At 47.2% G+C, this 18,441-nt stretch overlaps 1 protein-coding gene across 2 annotated transcripts; it reads right to left on the bottom strand.

The window, feature by feature from the left end:
• Nucleotides 1-16,769, bottom strand: AMDHD2 (amidohydrolase domain containing 2). 2 transcript variants are annotated; one of them, XM_063142908.1, is made up of 12 exons: nt 16,696-16,769; nt 13,919-14,025; nt 12,546-12,682; nt 11,618-11,757; nt 10,165-10,219; nt 8,461-8,673; nt 6,562-6,650; nt 4,183-4,327; nt 3,397-3,504; nt 1,771-1,839; nt 1,431-1,532; nt 1-645 (listed from the first exon to the last, which is right to left on the bottom strand). In XM_063142908.1, exons 2-12 carry the CDS (start codon nt 13,999-14,001, stop codon nt 557-559), a joined length of 1,230 nt encoding a protein of 409 aa, XP_062998978.1. In that variant the 5' UTR covers nt 14,002-14,025; nt 16,696-16,769; the 3' UTR covers nt 1-556. The 2 variants fall into 2 exon arrangements, with proteins under 2 accessions (XP_062998978.1, XP_062998977.1); XM_063142907.1 differs by lacking the exon at nt 16,696-16,769 and adding an exon at nt 16,599-16,653.
• Between the last annotated feature and the right edge of the window lie 1,672 nt (nt 16,770-18,441).

Below are 18,441 nucleotides of genomic sequence, written 5' to 3'. Positions count from 1 at the left end.
TACATCAAATAACCTAGCTGGCTTTAATTGTGATAGATAAGGCAGATGATAGTCAAACAAAAGGCGCCATGCCAGCAACAAGAGGTGTGTCGGTGAAAGGCCAAGAAAGAGAGGCACTATAGGAAGAAAATGGCAGGAGCTGCCCTCTCTGGTGGCAGGTTTGTTCATTCAGTGGTGCTATATGTCCCAGGCCCTTGCGTTCACACAGTGAACAGGAGAAGCTTCCTTTATCTCTGCAGGAAAGGCCTGAAGGGACAGCCAGGCAGGATTCTGGCATGGGGTGAGGAGTAAGTCTTCCACCTCAGCCTCTTGGAAACACAAGACTCCGCGGAGGATGCAGCTTGCGAACAGAAGCCTGGGCTGCCTCCCCCGGCCCTATTTGTTGAATGCCACTCTTTCCAGGGGGTCACAGGAGCGAGGGGAAAAGGAAGCAAAAAAGGAAGAGAGAGCGGGAGAGGCGGAAGGCCTTTGGAAGAAAGGGGCTGCAGGGTTGGCTCCAATCCGCTCTCGGCTTCCGAATCTTCAAGGGCTGCCAGTCTCAGTCTCGGCTCCGGTTTCAGATAACAAAACTGCCGCGTCTCCAAACCTGGCGTCCGGCAATGTACGTAGCCTGGACGTGGAGGCTGTCGTCCAGCAGCAGGAAATCTGTGGGAAACAGGAAATGAGGTCACCACTTAATGGCACCCGTGCCGTTTTTTCTTTCAGCGTTTGAGACGAGCGGAAGGCCCGTTGAGAAGCGCACGTAAACAAACATCCAGTCCCAGAGACTGATGGAGGAAATGTGTTCTGTAAAGCGCTCGGGAGCTGCCTCAGGTTAGGTAAAATTAATAACCACTCCAAGGGTCTGGAACCTCATGCCGGTGGGCCAAATCTGGACTCCCTGGAATCCATTCTGGATCTCTGGTGTTCACAGATGGCCGTACTTCCCTGAGCCTTTTCCCCCAACTGTTGACCATTTGGTAACTTCTCAGCTTTTGTGTAGCTTTTATCCTTCCATTCTAAAAATTGAAAGGCTTTTCAATCTTTAAGTAATCTCTCTTTATAACTGGCCATTAAGCGTTTTAGGGCACTGTCCTAGGCATGTTTAGACAGAAAAAAGTCCTACAATTCCCAGCATGTAGGGATGTAGGACTTTTTTTTCTGCCTAAACAGGTGTAGGACTGCACCTTTAAGCTAGAATATTTAGCTGGTATTTTGGCCCCCACCTCTTCAGAAGGCGGTGCCCGAGAGCCACTCCGAAACGGAATTTGACCCTCGTCTTCTGCTGTGAGCCCTGATTCCATGACAACACTGCCCAGAGGTCTTGCCCCTCACCCGCCCCAGATGGGGAGAGGATTCACTCCTCAGTTTAAGACCTTCCCACAGAAGACGTAGGAGGGCTCTGGGTGGGAGGTGTGGGTCTCTCTCTCCCCGCCCTTCATGGCAAATACCTGCGTCACTGTCATAATCCAGGGTGCCCTTCCTGTCCTCGATTTTCAAGAGCTGGGCTGGATGGAGAGAAGCAGCTTCCAGCGCTGTTTCTACGGAGCACCCTGCAAAATAAAAAGGGAAGGTGACTTATTACGGTTGGTGGGGTGGAAGGGATCATGGCCATCCATCTAAGGGCCAGATTGAATGTAAGAAGAGCCCTGCTGGATCGGACCAAGGGTCCACCCAGTCCAGCACTTTGTTGGCCAACCAGTGAGTGTGGGTTGTGTGAACAGCCATTTGGCTCCCAGGGAAAATAGCAAACGTCCCTTAATTCCAGTCTACCAAGCGGAGAAGCCTTACCTGTGGCGTCCCTGAAGTGTCGAACGCACGTGTCCATGGTCGCAATACTACCGCTCAGAGTTTTAGTCCCTGTAAAGCAGTATGTGCGAAAAAAGACGATCACATCATTGTTTAAAAAGGGAAAATACATCATCCAAGTGGGACTTCTGAGTTTCAACATACCTAGGAATGTGCTGTCAAAATCTAAACAAGTGTTAAGGGAAATGCATGCTATTGAGTTGTCCTGTCTTAAAATATTTACAGGCATGCCAATCAAAAAAATCAAGTCCAAGTAATGCTTTGGATTTGTTTGAATAGGGCACTCAAACCACACTGCTTCCCGTAGCCACTTATGTGGAAGTAAGGCCTATTGAAACTAATGGGACTTACTTCTGAGAAGACTCATAGAGGATTGCACTGTAAGTGCACTTGATGGAACTTTCCTTCTGCCTTAATCAAGTATTTCAATTTAACTCGCTTTTGCTATTGGGAAAACTATGCAGATATACAGCACGTAAAATTAACACGGCGTAATTTTTAAAAGTTTTGTTTACTAAATGTAAAGCAAACAAACGTGCTGACTCAGCTCTCCATTGATTTAGGATAGCAGAACATTTCCCAAAATTCAATTACCCCCAGAAAATGCATCTCTCTCTCTCATACACACACAATGATCTGGTTAGCACATAATGTGAACCCATAGTTTGGGGTTTTGAATTCTGGGTTGTTGTGATGTATGAATGCAGCCATGTGATCAAACCATGGTTTGTTAACCACGAACAACCCTGAAAGAAAACAACCCTGGGTTGTGAACTTTGGGTTTTTCAAGCCACTGGCTGCTGCTACATGTGAACCCAGAACTGTAGGTTGTTCCTGGGTTGTTTTGCCAGGCTACAAAGGCAGTAGGTAACAGCAGTAAAAAGAAGAAAGAAAACCAGCGGCTGTACATGCCAGTACTTCAGCACCTCAAAGGCATTTGGGATACAGGGAGGGAGGGAAAGAAGGAGGAAGGAAACAAACAACCCAGAAATTGAGAAAACAAACTACAGTCTGTTCAGTCATTTTCAAGACAAACCCTGGATAGAGCAACAAACCACAAGTTAAATAAATCATGGGTTGTTATGTGCAAACCTCGTATATATCTGCATCACACATACATGTGTATGCAGAGTACACATGGATGCTATTTTGAATCACTCCAGATGGTCTGTGCTATTGGTGTGCACTGTGTACACATACCAGTGTGTACTTTTTCTTAGGCCGTGTATAGTCATTAACTTGCACATCAGCACTGAAAAATGCCACACGTTTGTCAGTGTAACTAAGAATGCCCCTCCAGAGAGGTGCGGAAGAGGGCAGAGTGTGCTATGCAGCCCAAACCTGATCCTTGTATACTAGGGCGGGGGGGGGGGGAACTGGCCCAGTTTAATTGTGTATCATACGTCACCTGCACAACCAAATTCATGGTATCCTCATGGAAGAAGAAATCTCTCTCTCTCTCTCTCTCTCTCTCTCTCTCTCTGCCTGCTAGATCCAGAGTTTCAATAGCTTTGGGAGATCCAAACCAGCCGATGTGCTCCAACTCTGGGAAGGTGAGAGCAGCCCAGGGCCCCTTCCTCCTCTGCACCTGGATTACAGGGCACTCACCTGCAATGTAGGTGTTCAGGCCGTCCACTTCAATCACCTGTTGGCCCAATGTGTGCCTACCTGGGGCAAGACCCATTGCAGTGATGGCATCCGTCACCAGGACCAGCCCTAAGGATACATAAATGACTCAGGTTAATCCTGGTTAATACGGGTAATTTAGGGACACAGGTAGCTACCTTATTCCGAGTCACGACATGGGTCCACTTAGTTCAGTATTGTCTGTACCCTCCATATCGTACCCTCCCCAAGCCCCGAGGAAACAGGGGCTGAAGAATCCCCTTGTTATCTCCAATCTGTGATAGGATATAACGAGGGGATCCCCCTGCCACGCCTCTCACGGAAGCCATTTTGCAGTGGTGCCCAGTTTCTCAAACTCCCTATGTGCCCAAGGGCCCCCAAAAGGTGGCCACCCCTGCTTTAAGTTGCCACAAGGCTCTGTGGTTTTGGGTGACACAGACTAAGATGGCTACCCCTCTGGTAACTGAATCTGAGGGCCTATAGGGGGGAGGGGGGAGGAGGAAGGGGGTGCACCAGATGCTTGCTCATGTTAATGAGCAAGTACTGGTTCGCATGTAACCATTGTTACATGCGAACCAGCCCACAGTAAAGGCAACAAAGTTATTCTCAAACCCAGCCAAAGAATTTTACTTTCAGTCCCACTAATGAACATTTTCTCCACTTGATTCCTTCCCTCCCACAATACCTGCAGCCAGCAACGGGGCAGCATCTCACCAGGGACGGAGTCCTAACCTGCCATTTGTAGTCTCATACCCAATGGCAACAAACCTTTAGGGTGAGCTCGGTGCGCGATTCGCAGAGCGGCGGGATTCGTGTGGATCCCGTCGGATATCATGCCGTAGAACACTTGCTGGCCCGGGGGAATCCGGTCGCTTGTCAGGAGTCCCACGATTCCGGGATCCCGATGGTGGAACTGCATGGGCAAAAACTGGATCAATCCAGCGATGTGGTCAAGTTTAGCCTTTCCCACCCAGTGCCCTCCAGAATGGTTGGACTACAACTCCCATCATCCCCAGCCAGCACAGCCACAGGTCTAGGAATCTGTGGGGCTGTCGTCACATTAGTCATACAAGATGAAAGTACGTTAATATTGTGTTTATTATTTGAGAGCAGGCCGGTTGGACGTCTTTCAGACTGAGGGCTAGATTTTTAAGACACACTCAGTGGATGCGTTTCTGCGGCGGAGAGGGCCAAAGGCAAAAGTGGGGGGGGGGACCAAAGGCAAAAGAGGGCCTTAAAATACCAGCATATTTTAGCTTAAAACTCTTACTATCAGTAAGCAAGTCTTAGGAGAGGCGTTTCAGCCTTTGAACACGGGATAAAACCGCACAAAAGCCAGGAAATCGTGCAATGATCAGTGATGAAGAGAAAGAGGGGGGTGGAGTCAGTGGAAGGGGGTGTGGCCATATGGGGGAACATTAAAGGGCTAAATGTGGCCTGTGAGCCAGAGGTTTATCACCTCTGCTATCCTGGCTAGATGGACACATATTCTGACAATGCAGCTTTCTTGAGCTCCTTTTCTCTTGGGTTTCAAAGCCTCTCTTCTCCTTCTCCTTTCCTGGTTGGTGACAACGAAACTTTGTGATAACCTCCAAAGCGGTCAATGATGGTTAGCACTAACCTCCGATATTGTGGTTTGAAGTGGGCTTGCAAGCCATGGTTTAGAGAGCTTAGCACTAACCCATAACGGCCCAGTTTGGACATTAATGAGCCTTGTGTGGCGCAGAGCGGAAAAGCAACAGTTTCTGCAGCCGAAACTCTCCCCACGGCCTGAGTTCGATCCCAGCGGAAGCTGGTTTCAGGCAGCCGGCTTGGGTCAACTCAGCCTTCCATCCTCCCGAGGTCGGTAAAATGAGTACCCAGTTAGCTGGGGGAAAGGTAATAACGGCCGGGGAAGGTAACGGCAAACCACCCCGCTATAAAGCCTGCCAAGAAAACGTCAGCGAAAGGTTCCTTTCCTTTTTTGGACATTAAAGGGGCATGGCTACCTGGGGAAACTTGGAAGGTTTTCAAGTTCTGGTACCCCAATTATGGAAAGCCCCTTACGTTCTGGGAAATTTACCTACAGTGAACAGTGATGTCAATTCTGGCATGAGGCAAAGATGTTTTCATTCGCCCGGGTCTTCCAGCACGCAAGATGAGCTAACCAATGAAGCATTATCTCTTCTAATTCCCACACCCCACCCACTATTGCCATTGTCTTGTTCTGTGGGTTTTTTTAATTGTGGTTTCATATTGATGTTCTTTAAAAATGGTTTTCTTATATGCCGTCTTTGTAGTTTTTTTTAATAAAGGGAGGCCAAGAAACCTTTTAAACAACCAAACCAAACAAATCTTCGAATCTGCCTTCCCTCTAATCTAAAACAGGGATGGGCAGAAGGTAGATCTCCAGATGTTTGGATTTCAACTCCCAGAATTCCCTGCTAGCATGGCCAATGCTCAGGAATGCTGGGAGCTGAAGTCCAAACCATCTGTAGATCTTGTTTCTATCCACCCCTCATGTAAAATATGACACCCAGGAGGGTTATGTACAGCCTGTGCTAAACATTTAGCTCTGCATCAAGGTTAACATTTTGTACCCTAAATCCGACACATTTTTGTATACCTCCTTAGTTCCATCATTTATTCTGGTTCCGACAGGAAGATGAGAGACACTGTATCTGAAGGATCGCCTACACCTGTAGGTGTAGGCCCAAGTATTACAATCAATGGCAGAGGCCCTAGTCTCTGGCCTGCTAGCAAGAGCCATTCAGCTGGCAGGTACTAGGAATAGGGCTTTCTCAGTGGTGGCCCCAAACCTTTGGAATTATCACACTAGAGAGAAACATGTGGCCATTTCACTGCTGGGTTCTTGTGAGGGCAATGCACCCCGAAAGGCAAGGTAAGAATCTTTTTAAAGAAGGAAGGAAGGAAGAAGAGCTGGAGAGTGCAGAGCCATATCTTATAGCTATCAGCGCTGCCCGGCATCCCTCCTGCCCACCTCTAAGAATTCTTAAAGCATCATCTGCATGCTGGCAGATGTACCATTGCCGCCATGAGGGCCAGAAACTTGCTTTTGAAAAAACAAACAAACAAACACCAAAATGTGTAGAGATCCTTAAGGTGCTGGCAACGGGAGTGAGGCTTTTGCCTAGAGATACTACTCACAGGTAACATGGCGTTGAAGAGATGCGTGATGAAGGTAGCCCCGTGCCGAACGGCTTCCTCGGCCTGAGACAGGTTGGCCACGGAGTGTCCTGGAAACACAGAGGGGACTAGGCATCAAGATGCCCCAAACTAGCCAGCTGCCCCTGGGCTGTGAGATCATGTAATTAAATCATCAGAGAGACACTATGGGTAAGAAGAGATCGGGGACTAGCACCCCACTTATATGTTAAGTTTGATTGTGTTATATAGATACGATATTAATGTTAATCAACATTTATGTAGTATGTTGTTGTTTTTAATTGTAATGGTGTATGTTTAAGTATTGTAGAAAACAAAAATTTAATAATAATAAAAAAAGGGAGTAGCACCCCAAGCAGGCCGCCCCAAGATATTTTGCTGTCTGAGGCAAGAGACAAAATGGTGCCCCTCCCAATTCAAGTACAAAAACTGCCTCGAAGGGAAGCTAAATCACTGGCAATGGGACAGCATCTTCCACCCTCCAGGAAGGCAGGAGGATAACTTAGGGGGGTGTAGAGCAGGTGGCACTGACCACATTTTTCTTCTCCAACATCTTGCTGCCACCTCCGAGCATCTGCCGCCTGAGGCAAATACCTCACCCAGCTTTATGGTAGGGCCAGTCCTGATCCCAAAGACCAAGTTCAGGCCCCAGGCCTACTTGCCACCTCGCCTGCAATACCAAGGGCCTTTCCTCCCTCACTCCCGTCAACGGCTGCCTTTTCCTGACACAAATGGCTTTTCAAACCGGTCCTCCCCTCAGGGGCTCAGTCTTCTTGTGCCTTGGCTCATGAGCAGAATAAGAGTGAGTGAGCTAAGACGAGGATGCCCAAAGTGTAAATACAGTATTTCATTCAAGAGCGGGTGCAGCCAGGAGAGATGTGTCGGGAGGAGAAAGCAACACGCTGTTTGGGGGAAGGAACATGTGACCAGGCCCGCCCCAATGTCACAGGCCTCTAGGAACAGCCATAAGGAAAAGGCCCGCTCAAAGCAGAGTAAAGGGCCTATGTAACCTCAGCAGCAAGTGGACCAACCTTCTCCTTCTTCACTATTTGCATGCTTTAAAACTCCAAGCTCAAAATGGCACGCTGAGCCCCGGAGTAGATTCCTAAATGTTTCCTAATCAGCGCATCCATTTCCTGGACAGACAAGTGAGCGACAGTCAATATTCTGGGTTCCTGTTTGAGAGAGGGGTGCTTGCTCTTTTATCCTGCTGCCATCAAGCCAGTGCCGATAGCGTGAGCTAAAGGGTGATGCCGAAGGGCACCGTCCCTCTGGCACGGACCTCAGGCTCACGAGGAGGGAGTCGGTTCATTTGTTCAGATCTACACGTTGAAACCTGAAGGTGCTGTTGTGAAAACAAACTGGTTTGTAAGCTGCCGTAAAAATGCCTTGTGGCGGAAAGGCAGGATATACATCTTTTAAATCAGCCTCCCTCAATTGGTGGTCTCCAGATATTTCAGACTACAATTCCCAGCATCCCTCACCATTGGTCATGTGGCTGAGGGTGATGGGAGTTGTCGTCCAAACCATCTGGAGGGCCCCGAGTTGGGGAAGGCTGTTTTAAATAAATGTAACAACACAGACCGGTATTTTACATAAATAGCCACACACCTCTAACCTTGAAACTGAATTATTTCAATTCACATCCCCAATATTCAGGAGACATCCTGATCCCTGGAACTGTAATACACTTATCCATTCCCCAAGACATGACAACTCGAGATCTACTTGCAGAATTAAAACTCAATGTATCTTCTGTTCAAGAGGGGTGCATGCATCAGCCTTTATGGTTTCAAAACAACCGCCGCGTATGGGATTGAATACCCACCGCACACCCCGACCCCAGAACTCACCCCTTCCGAGTCCAAGGGCAACATTTACCTAGCGACACACAGATCCCCCTCTTGGTAAGCTCTCGGATCACCTCGCCGCTCCTTTCCATCTCGGGTGCCAGGGTGACGATGCGGACACAGTCCAGCTGCCCATACGTGGCAAGCAGTTCCTGGAAGGCTCCTGTCTCGTAAGTGCGAAGGTAGTGCTCAGGATGAGCCCCCTTCTTTTCCTTGCTGATGAACGGACCTTCCAGATGAACTCCTGTCCCAATGCAGAGGGAAGACACACATGTTCTAGGGCAGGGTTGCAGAAACTCAGGGCTGGGCTCTGAATCTGGCCCGCCTCGGATCCGAATCCAGCCTGCCTTGGGCCCGAATCTGGCCTGCCTCGGGCCCGAATCTAGCCCGCCCTGGGCTCTGAATCCTTATATGAGAAGTGCAAATCATTTTAAGTGTAAGTATTGAGTGATTTCCTTCCTTTGCATCCTAAGAAACTATTGTGCCAAGAGAGGACTATACCACACGAGCCCCTGAATAGGGCTGGCCGTCTTTTGGAGCAAGTGTGCCGCAAACCAAGACCAGGGAACTCAGCCTCCCAAACCCCTCTCTTGTCTTCTGAGTTATTTATTTTAATTATTTATTAAATTTATATACTGCCCCATAGACGAAGCTCTCTGGGAGGTTTACAGAAGTTCTGAGTTAGGCAGCACTGCAGTGGATGCTGGTGACTCCAACGTCAGTGGGACATTGTCAGAACTTTAAAGGAGCTCTCCAAGGTGGGGAAACACTTTGGAGAGCTCCTTTAGAGGTCCATTCGTTCTGACTGAAACCCAGAGCGGATTCACCACCACACGGATGCCGGAGCCACCAGCCTCCACTGGCAATATGGGAGATGCAGACAGGGAAGCAAGCCTAACTGTGATGTAGGCAGAGCTGTGGGTCCCCGTGCTGAAGGATGCTCTACCTTCCGCCCCCCATTTCTCCTACTCCACCGCCACAGGCAAGATACGGCGCATGGGGAACATTGGAGAGCAGACGTCACATAGAAGACAGGTGTTGAACCACAAGGAAATTCTGGCCTGCCTAAGTCCCCGTCTGCCCCTCCGAGGGTCTCCAAACGGTCATGAGAAGCCAGTGTGGTGTAGTGGTTAGAGTGTCGGACTGGCAGTCGGGAGATCCAGGTTCTAGTCCCCATTCGGCCATGGAAGCTCACTGGGTGACTTTGGGCCAATCACAAACTCTCAGCCCAACCTACCTCACAGGGTTGTTGTTGTGAGAATAAAATGGAGAGGAGGAGGATTATGTATGCCACTCTGGGCTCTTTAAGGAGGAAAAAAGGCGGGATATAAATGTAATAAATAAATAACCCTTCCCACTGATCATTTGGTAGTTTCCCAGTGCAGCCGCCATCCCCAATTCTAAAAGGTTCACTGTACATTTTGCTTCTTTTAAAATCTATTTTAAAGTGTTTTATTCTGTTATTTTATTTTATCTTGTACACCGCTCTGAAATTTTGAATGGGGAGTGACATATAAATATTGTAAATAAAATAAATCATAAATAAATGCTCCCTCCTGAGGCCCAGCTACTGGCCTACTGGCTAAGCTATGCTGGTCTTTTGAGTGCTTTGGCTCTGCCCCTTCCTGTTCAGCCCCGCCCACCACCGGAATGTGGCCCTCAAGTGCTCCCCTGAAACAGAATCCGGCCCTCGGGGTTGCACACCCCTGACCTGTAAGCTGGCTTCTTAACTCACCCAGGATGCCAGCTCCGTGAACCCCTCCATTTTTCACACAGATCTGAGGCAGAACCTGGAAGGAGAGGAGTCATTAGAAACAACATCATTAATCATTTCTGTCTTGTGAATCATTTCTGTACCTGCCCAAACCCCTAATATCACCTTCAGGGGTCCTTCTCCGTGAGCATCTGCCAAAGGAAGTGAGGTGGGCGGCTACCAGGAAGAGGGCCTTTTCTGCTGTGGCACCCCAGCTGCGGAATGAGCTCCCTAGAGAGGTTCGCCTGGCGCCTACATTGTGCTCCTTTCGGCACCAGGCAAAGACTTTATTTTCCCAGCATTTCAGCATTCTAGTCTTTTAGCCCTGCTGTTTTAAATCTGTATTTTAAATCTCTGCCTTGCTGCTAGGATCTATTCTGATTGTACTTTTATATTAGTTTTAAGCTAATATATGGGATGGGATGGGATTCGCTGATGGGATTTGCACCCCAAGAACATCTGGAGGGCCGCGATCTGCCTGCTCCTGATTTACAGACAGGGCTCTTGTTTTTCCAGGTGATTGTAAGAGGCGTTGGGCCGCTTTGCTTCTCCTTTGGATGGAGGGGCAGCTTCAGAACAGGCCTCCTCCTGGCCCCAAACTCCTGCTCCCCTCCTCCTTTCATCTATGTAGCCAACTAGACCACAGCCTCTTGAGAGACACACAACACATTCTTAATAAATTGGCCTCAGTCCAGTTTTGTTATGGAAACACTCCTTCTCAGCAACAGTGCCATATCAGTAGTCTAAAGATCAGCACCAGGCAATTCAGTTTATGACCCAGCCATTTACTTTGGGGAAGGCTGAAGAGAGACGACATTCGCGGATTGGGGCTGCCGCTCAATGGAAGAGCCCATATTTTGCGCCTATGAAGCTCAAGGTTCAGTTCTCGGCAACTCCAATTAAGAGATCTCACAAGACTGGGAACGGCCACTGCCGGAGACTTGCTGTCAGCTAGGATTGACAGCAATGGAAGGGGAGGGACCTTAGCTCAGTGGCAGAGTGCATACTTCGCATGTGCAAGGTTCTAAGGTTCAAACTCCAGAGTAATGGACCAGGGAAGCAGGTGATGGGAAGAACCCAAGACTTCACATCAGCCTTCCTCAACCTGTTGGCTTCCAGATGTGTTGGACTGCAGCTTCCCAGCACCCTCCAGCCTCACTTGGGAGAGAGTTCCGCAGCCAAGAGGCAGCCACCGAAAAGGCCCTGTCTCACGTCGGCATCGAATGTGCCTCTGATGGTGGTGATCTTGAAGAAGGGCCTCTCCAGAAAATCATAAGGACCGAGCAAGCTCATATAGGCGAAGGCAGTCTTTCAGGAACATTTTAGTAAGTTCGGTTCGGTTCGCAGGTTGCACGCAAGCCTGTAGTAGACCCACGAACAGTAGTGGTAGAGTTCATGAGAAATCAACCATGCTTTAAAAGCCCTTCCTCCTTACCTGGTGGTATACAGATGGTGGGGAGGTCACCAGGGTTGGGCAGAAAGAGGTCACTCCATGGGACAGTATCTTCTGGCCAACCAGGGAGATTCCTGCTCCCACATCATCAGTGGCCAGGGAAAAATCCACTCCAAAACCTCCTGGGCAAAGAAAGAACACAGAAATGGGAGCTGCTTCCCTACAAGCCAGGTTAACCACAGGGCCATTTCTACAAGTAGAAGACATATTATGCACCTGAGTAACAGATGCTAGGTTCAGATAACACAATAACCCACATTCAAAGGTTGAGTATGGGTTGAGTGTGGATTGTCATTGAGCTGTGGGTTGTTCCTGAAATGTGGGTTATCGTGATGTCTGAACCCAGCCACACTAACAAGCCATGGTTTGTGGTTAATAAACAATCTACAATTCACAAACCAAGAACAAATCATGAGTTCTCTTTGTGGGTTGTTTGTGGTTAACAAACCATGGTTTGTTAGTGTGGCTGGATTCAGACCCATGGTTCAGCAACAACCCATCTTCAACCCCTACTCAATCTTGAGTGTGGGTTATTGTGTTGTGTGAACCCAGCCACTGCCTGGGCAGAGAGATGACTTCCTCTCTGCAGCTTCATCTTTGAAAGTACGGTTCTCTTTCCCCTGTGTGCAAGCAATAACAGCATACAATCATGCGATCGTAGAGCATCCTAAGGAATTTTCACTGTCATTTACAAAAAAGAAACAAGCAAGCTTACAGCCCACAAAACTAGAATGAAATGGGGCTACTTTTGACTCGCCCTCATCTGAATCTTCATCACGTTTCTCGTGGGCCGCAATTTCACGGCTCGGATTCTAGCACTGTCTTAGATGTGCGGAATGCACGGCGCGGCACTTTCTGCATCGTGGCGGTTGGGCCTCTCCCGTGCTAGAGCAACTCCAGGGCTACTTACCGTTGATTTGGACATCAATGAAGCCGGGAGCGACAATGCTGCCCTTGCAGTCCAGTTGGACATCCGCAGCCTTCTTCTCATCGAAGAACAGCTTCTCTGGGTTTAGGATCTTGCCATCTCTCACCCACAGGTCCTCCCTGCAAACAGAAGCAACCTAGACCTCAGCCAGCCCTTAAACAAGGCCTCAGGGGAAAACTCAGGTTTAGCAGAGCCCTCCCCAACGTGTCGGACTACAATTCCCATAATTCCTCAGCCAACATTAATTATTGGAATAAACTTAGGCCAGGAGATTTAGCAACTTTAGATATTTTATGTGTGTGTTCAGCTGAGATATATAATTGGCATTGTAACTGGGGTGAATGATTGTACTTTGAAAGTGTGGTGTAGTGGTTAGAGGCAGTATGGTTTAGTGGTTAGTGTGTTAGACTGGGACTCAGGAGATCCAGATTCTAGTCCCCACTCAGCCATGATGCTCGCTGGGTGACTTTGGGCCAGTCACTGACTCTCAGCCTAACCTACCTCTCAGGGTTGTTGTGAGGATAAAATGCAGAAGAGGAGGAGGACTATGAAAGCCGCCTTGGATTCCTTGCAAGAGAAAAAAAGGTGGAAGTTAAATGTAATTATATATGATCCCTTCCAACTCCATGATCCTACCCACTTTTCCTTTTGTATGTGTCTATTGGAGTGTAATTCTGTAGGCAGGGACTGAATTGTTTTTATATTATTTTGCAACACTGAGAAAACTTAATATGTCATAATAATAATACCACCACCACGGCTGTGTTTTTAAAGCCAGTAAAACATAATTCAGTAACACCAAAGATGCCCCTTGTCAAATTTTATTTCTTTTTGCTTAATTATGGATTCTCCACTACCTCTTTGGGGATTGTCAGCAAACACACCAGAAAATCTCAGTCCTCGAAATAACAGATAAGAAAAAACAATGAAACTAAACTATGCATAGACCTGTGCATGTTTAGACACAAAAAAGTCTGGCTGGGGGATGCTGGGAATTGTAGGACTTTTTCCTTCTTCTAACCATGCGTAGGATTGCGCACTTAACTACAACCACTCCCCCGCAATCCTCACGCTCCTGCCTGCCCCTTGAAGTGCTACATGGAAGAGATCAACACATTTCCGGATGGGTGTCCTACCAATTCCCGATAGGACCACAACCATTTCAAGCAGCAACACAAATCCCGGCTCTCAGAGAAAGCAGGGCGAAAAGCTTTCACCCAGAAAACAAATGGGGGGAAATGGGGGAAAATGAAACAACATATAAAAGCATTCCCTTCGTCTAGAATCTTTCCGCCTTTCAACCCATTTTTTTCTTCCGGGGTTTCATATTCCTAGCTGCAGCCCCACGTCCTCACCTTTGCAGTTCGTGGTTCTTCAAAATCCAGCAGTTGGTAAACTGGAAGACCGAAGGATCCGAGATGGATTTATCCGACGGCATCCTCCGAGCATGAAAGGGATGCGCCTGAATGGGACAGGGTAAAGGTCACGTGAAAGAATGACGCATAGTAGCAGCAGTAGTAGTAGCAGTAGCAGCAGTAGTAGTTTATTAAGGTCACAAGGCCAGCAAAGTAAAATAACACTGTGAATCCAACGATATAAAAGCAACAAGAGTTAATTAAAAAGTAAAATTTTAAAAAAGTAAAATGGAATAAGCAGATTTTTTTTTTTAAAAAATGCACATGTCCCATTCGTAATAATACAAGATTTAGCAAGTTAAAACATTGTCAGATATTTAACATCACAGCACAGAATTTAGCCACCTTGGTGGTTACCTGTGGATTCTGGTTGGCCAAAAGATAATCTATCTAAAACGCATCAGATCTCCCAGGTATTTCTTGTAAAACAGGAGTAGCGAAACATATGGAGAGAACAAGTGGGAAGGAAGAAAATTTGGCAAGGAAGGAGACATTTGGCATTGCAAAATGATGGAAGGAGGACAGGGTCTTGTGAGAAGATGCAGGTGCGAAATGTGACACAGGGCTTTTTCAATGCAGGCATCTTGGTTGTTTTCCATCATCATATTTCTTACCCGCCTCTCCATTTTAATTGAGGCGGGCAACAACAGTAAGTATAAAATACGTAAAATACTGATTAAAAGCATAGTATACATTGTTAAGACATCCTAAAAGCATCCTAAAATTCCACTGGATAGGCCTGCCTGAAGTCTTCATGTCCTTTCCAGAACGCTTACTCTGTACTTTCCTTTTTATCTGTCAGCCACCAGGTGAAACCTCTTTTCTTTTCTCAGTCCCCTTGAAACTGATTTTATATTGCTTTTGTATGCTGCTTTAAAAAAAGTTATTCTAATGTTTTATGGATTGGTATTTAACTACGCTGCAAGCTGCCCAGAAACAACTTTTTTAAAGGCTGGATATAAATTAGCGGGGTGGGGGGGAGAAGACAAATCAGGCTCTACTGGCAGATCTCTGGGAAAGCAAAAGACTCCCCCACTCACCAGTGAGGCTGCTGAAACAAAGAAAGTTTAGAAGGAAGAGCAGGAGTGAAGAACAGAGGCACCCTGTCCTTAATTCTTACCGTATATCCCCCACATCCACCCCTGAAACCACTGATTTGCACTTGGTTCTGGTTGTTAGACCTTAAGATTCTAGTAAAAAAAAGAAAAGAAAAGTAGATCCTGCAATCCTAAAGTCTGCCTGTACTCGACATAAATGGTAAAATAAATAAATATTCTGTGCACAATCAGAAAAAGCACAAAAGCGGGCATATAATTCAGTTTCTTGTGACTCTCTGCCTTCGTTAAAAAATAACTTTACAGGCTTGGCATCAACCAACTTTTATTATCAGCTACCCCACAGGTTTTCCTGCTCTCTCCCTTTCCAGGGAGCAACCAGAAATCTGGACTATGGCACCAGCAGCAGAAGTACACGTACTATAGCACAATGCTAATTATATTGTGCCTTGGTGATAGGATTTTCATGTAAAACTCTTTGGGAACAAGCTTTGGTTGGAAAGATTATAAATAAAAACAACCCTCAATTTAAAGTGCTGGTTTTAACTTTTAAGGCTCTAAATGGTTTGGGACCACATTCTCTGAAGGGCTGCTCATGTTCATATTACTGCCCCAAGAGTAGCTTCAGACATCCTTGCATTCTGGCTAGTAATTGACAAAGATCAAGATGGCAGGTACTACACAGCGCAGGGCCTTTTTGTTGGTGGCCCCAAAACTTTGGCATTTCCTCCCTGGGGAGCTCCATTGAGTTCTTCCCTTCTTGCTTTTAAATGGGCACCAAAAACCCTGGTATTCTACCCTATCTGAACTTTTAAGGGGCTCTCCTATTCATTTTTATCCCACTGTCTTCAGTGGTTTTTATTGTTTTTGATTAATGTCTTCTTGTTTTCATGTGGCCAGCAGCTTTGTGAAAATGTTACTTTGAAATACTGCCAACAAATAAGTAAGAAAATGAAATATGGGGGGGGGATCAATTTCATTGACAAAAAAGAAAAGACAAGATAGTTGTGCTGGTCAACAGGAAAGGAAAAAAACCAACCAAATAAGCCCAAACTTCAGAGATGGGCAATACCTTTATTAGGACCCATCAAAAGTCCACAAAACTGTTTTCATTGGGGCTTGTTTCCTGTATTGCTATTTTTTCAATTGCAAACCGATTTGTGAAAATTTTATATGGAAAACCTGCCGACACATTGCAAGATTCACAAGACATTGGGTAAAATCCAACGTAAGTCCCACTCAGCATTAGGCTCACTGAAATGAATGGGATTTAAGTAAGCCACAAGTAACTAAAGTCCCATTCATTTCAAAGGGTTGACACTTATGTAGGACTTATGGTGGATCTTAACCCGAGAGATCCAATTTAGAATCTATTTTAGATATGGAGCGGGATAAAAATATTATTAATTAATTCCCATCGGTCAGGTCAAAGAAGAGACAGAAGATGCGGGTGTTGAGCCCAACATCTCTATGTGGAATTGAGAAGCCAGATTCCAGCCTGCCAATCAGTGCAGGAGCAGCCCCGCCTACGTTTGCATATATTAATATAGGATTTGCATGGATACCTCCTATTGGTCAGGATTTCCGAAGCTGTTCCAGGCAGCTTGAACCCCGCGGGGCTTCCTCCACCCTCACCCCGAAAAGATGAGCCATCGGCCTTACCGGGCTCCCACCGACACCTTCTCCTCCTCCTCGTTGCACACAACTTCTGCCTTTGGCTTCGCCTCGCCCGGTCACGTGATCACACCGATGTCTCATCAGCTGGTGGGAGAGGAGGGGGGTTCCCTCCCCCGAGTGGGGTCACGTGTCCAGCACTGCGGAGCCGCCATGATGGGAAGGGAATTGACGGTGCAGAAGCTGCTGATGCTCCACCTTGGGGAGGTCGCCGTAACATAGATTCCGAAAGGGGCGAAGCCTGAAGGAATTGCTGACAATGCATTGCCCTGGAGGAAATGCATTACCGAGGAAATGATGCGGTAGTCACACGGCATGGGAGCCAGGGCGAAGGTGGCCTGCCTCTGTGTGTGTGTGTGTGTGTGTGAGTGTGAGTGTGAGTGGAGGCTGGTGCCTCTGATGTCAGCGGGGCTCCGAAGGCGCTATCCAAGGTGCTGAGCACCTGGGGGGTGTATCTCAGTGCTTTGCTTTCTCCTATCTCCACAGCGAGCATAAGTAGAACAGGTGGCACAAAAAAGGAGTGGATAATTAATTTAATGGCATTAGAAAGTGGAGTCATCAGAACCTAAGAAGAGCCCAGATGGATCAGACCAAGGGTCCATCTAGTCCAGCACTCTGTTCACATAGTGGCTGACCAGCTGTCGGTCAGGGACCCACAAGCTGGACACGGGTGCAGCAGCACTCTACAACCCATGTTCCCCAGCAACTGGTGTATATAGTCTGACTGCCTCGGATACTGGGGTGGCACAGAGCCATCAGGATTAGTAGCCCTTGATAGCCTTCTCCTCCAGGAATTTATCCAACTCCCTTTTAAAGCCATCCAAACTGGTGGCCATCACTACATCTTGCGTCAGATCTGGAAGGGAAGCCAGAAAATACAGAGACTCTGTCAGGTTTCCCAGTCTCTCAGGCAAGCACACTTTCTGGCAAACTGCTATGAGACACCCAAATCACTGTGACTTCTTTATTGCAGGAAATCTCATGGCAAAAACATAATGGTGACGTACTTCAGAAACCATAGAGCTGATGGTTTGTAGCTAAAGGCTCTAAGGAATTCCAGAACAGTCAAAAGCTTATCACTACTACCGTGACTGAGATGCCCATCAACAGGGTTTCCCCCTTGCCATCTCCATGGTTCTGAACACAAGGGAAAGGTCAATCCATACATGGGTTCCAAACCTGGACAAGGAATGGGGATGATTCCTGACACTCGTAACTTTAATAACACCTTGCCTCAGTCTTCAGGACTATTTGCCCATTTGAACGCCAAGAAGCTTTGGGGTGATGCTTTCCCATCTCCACCTATTTCAGAGTGTTTTGTTGGGGGGTGGGAAGGAAACATATTCATCACAAACATCTAAAATAATGGTGTAGGCAGGAACCCCCTGTTGCAGTACTGTATAGATTCAACGAGGATCTGAAATGGCTGTGGAAAAAACCAGTCAATCAGCATTGCTCGTACTTGAAAAGGGGGTTTCTTATCCACTGCTGAAGGATTTCCTGACAACAGGCCTGGCATCTTAATAAAGGCTTCTGACATCGTATAGACGAAGGCAGGGAACAGCATGAGCCCATGGCTGAGTCACTCAGTCTGGAGAGTGCTGCAAAATAAGCACAATCTTCGTGCTGCTGCTGTTACTGCTGCTACCATCGTCAATGTCCTTGCTAATGAAGGACTTTGAATACTGAAACAATTCTAGCTTCTAACCCTAGAGAGATGCTGCCAGTCAGTGT

This window comes from Elgaria multicarinata, chromosome 17 (genome assembly GCF_023053635.1).
Source record: "Elgaria multicarinata webbii isolate HBS135686 ecotype San Diego chromosome 17, rElgMul1.1.pri, whole genome shotgun sequence".
Classification (NCBI taxonomy): domain Eukaryota; kingdom Metazoa; phylum Chordata; class Lepidosauria; order Squamata; family Anguidae; genus Elgaria; species Elgaria multicarinata.
This window is presented reverse-complemented; position numbering and strand designations above follow the sequence as displayed.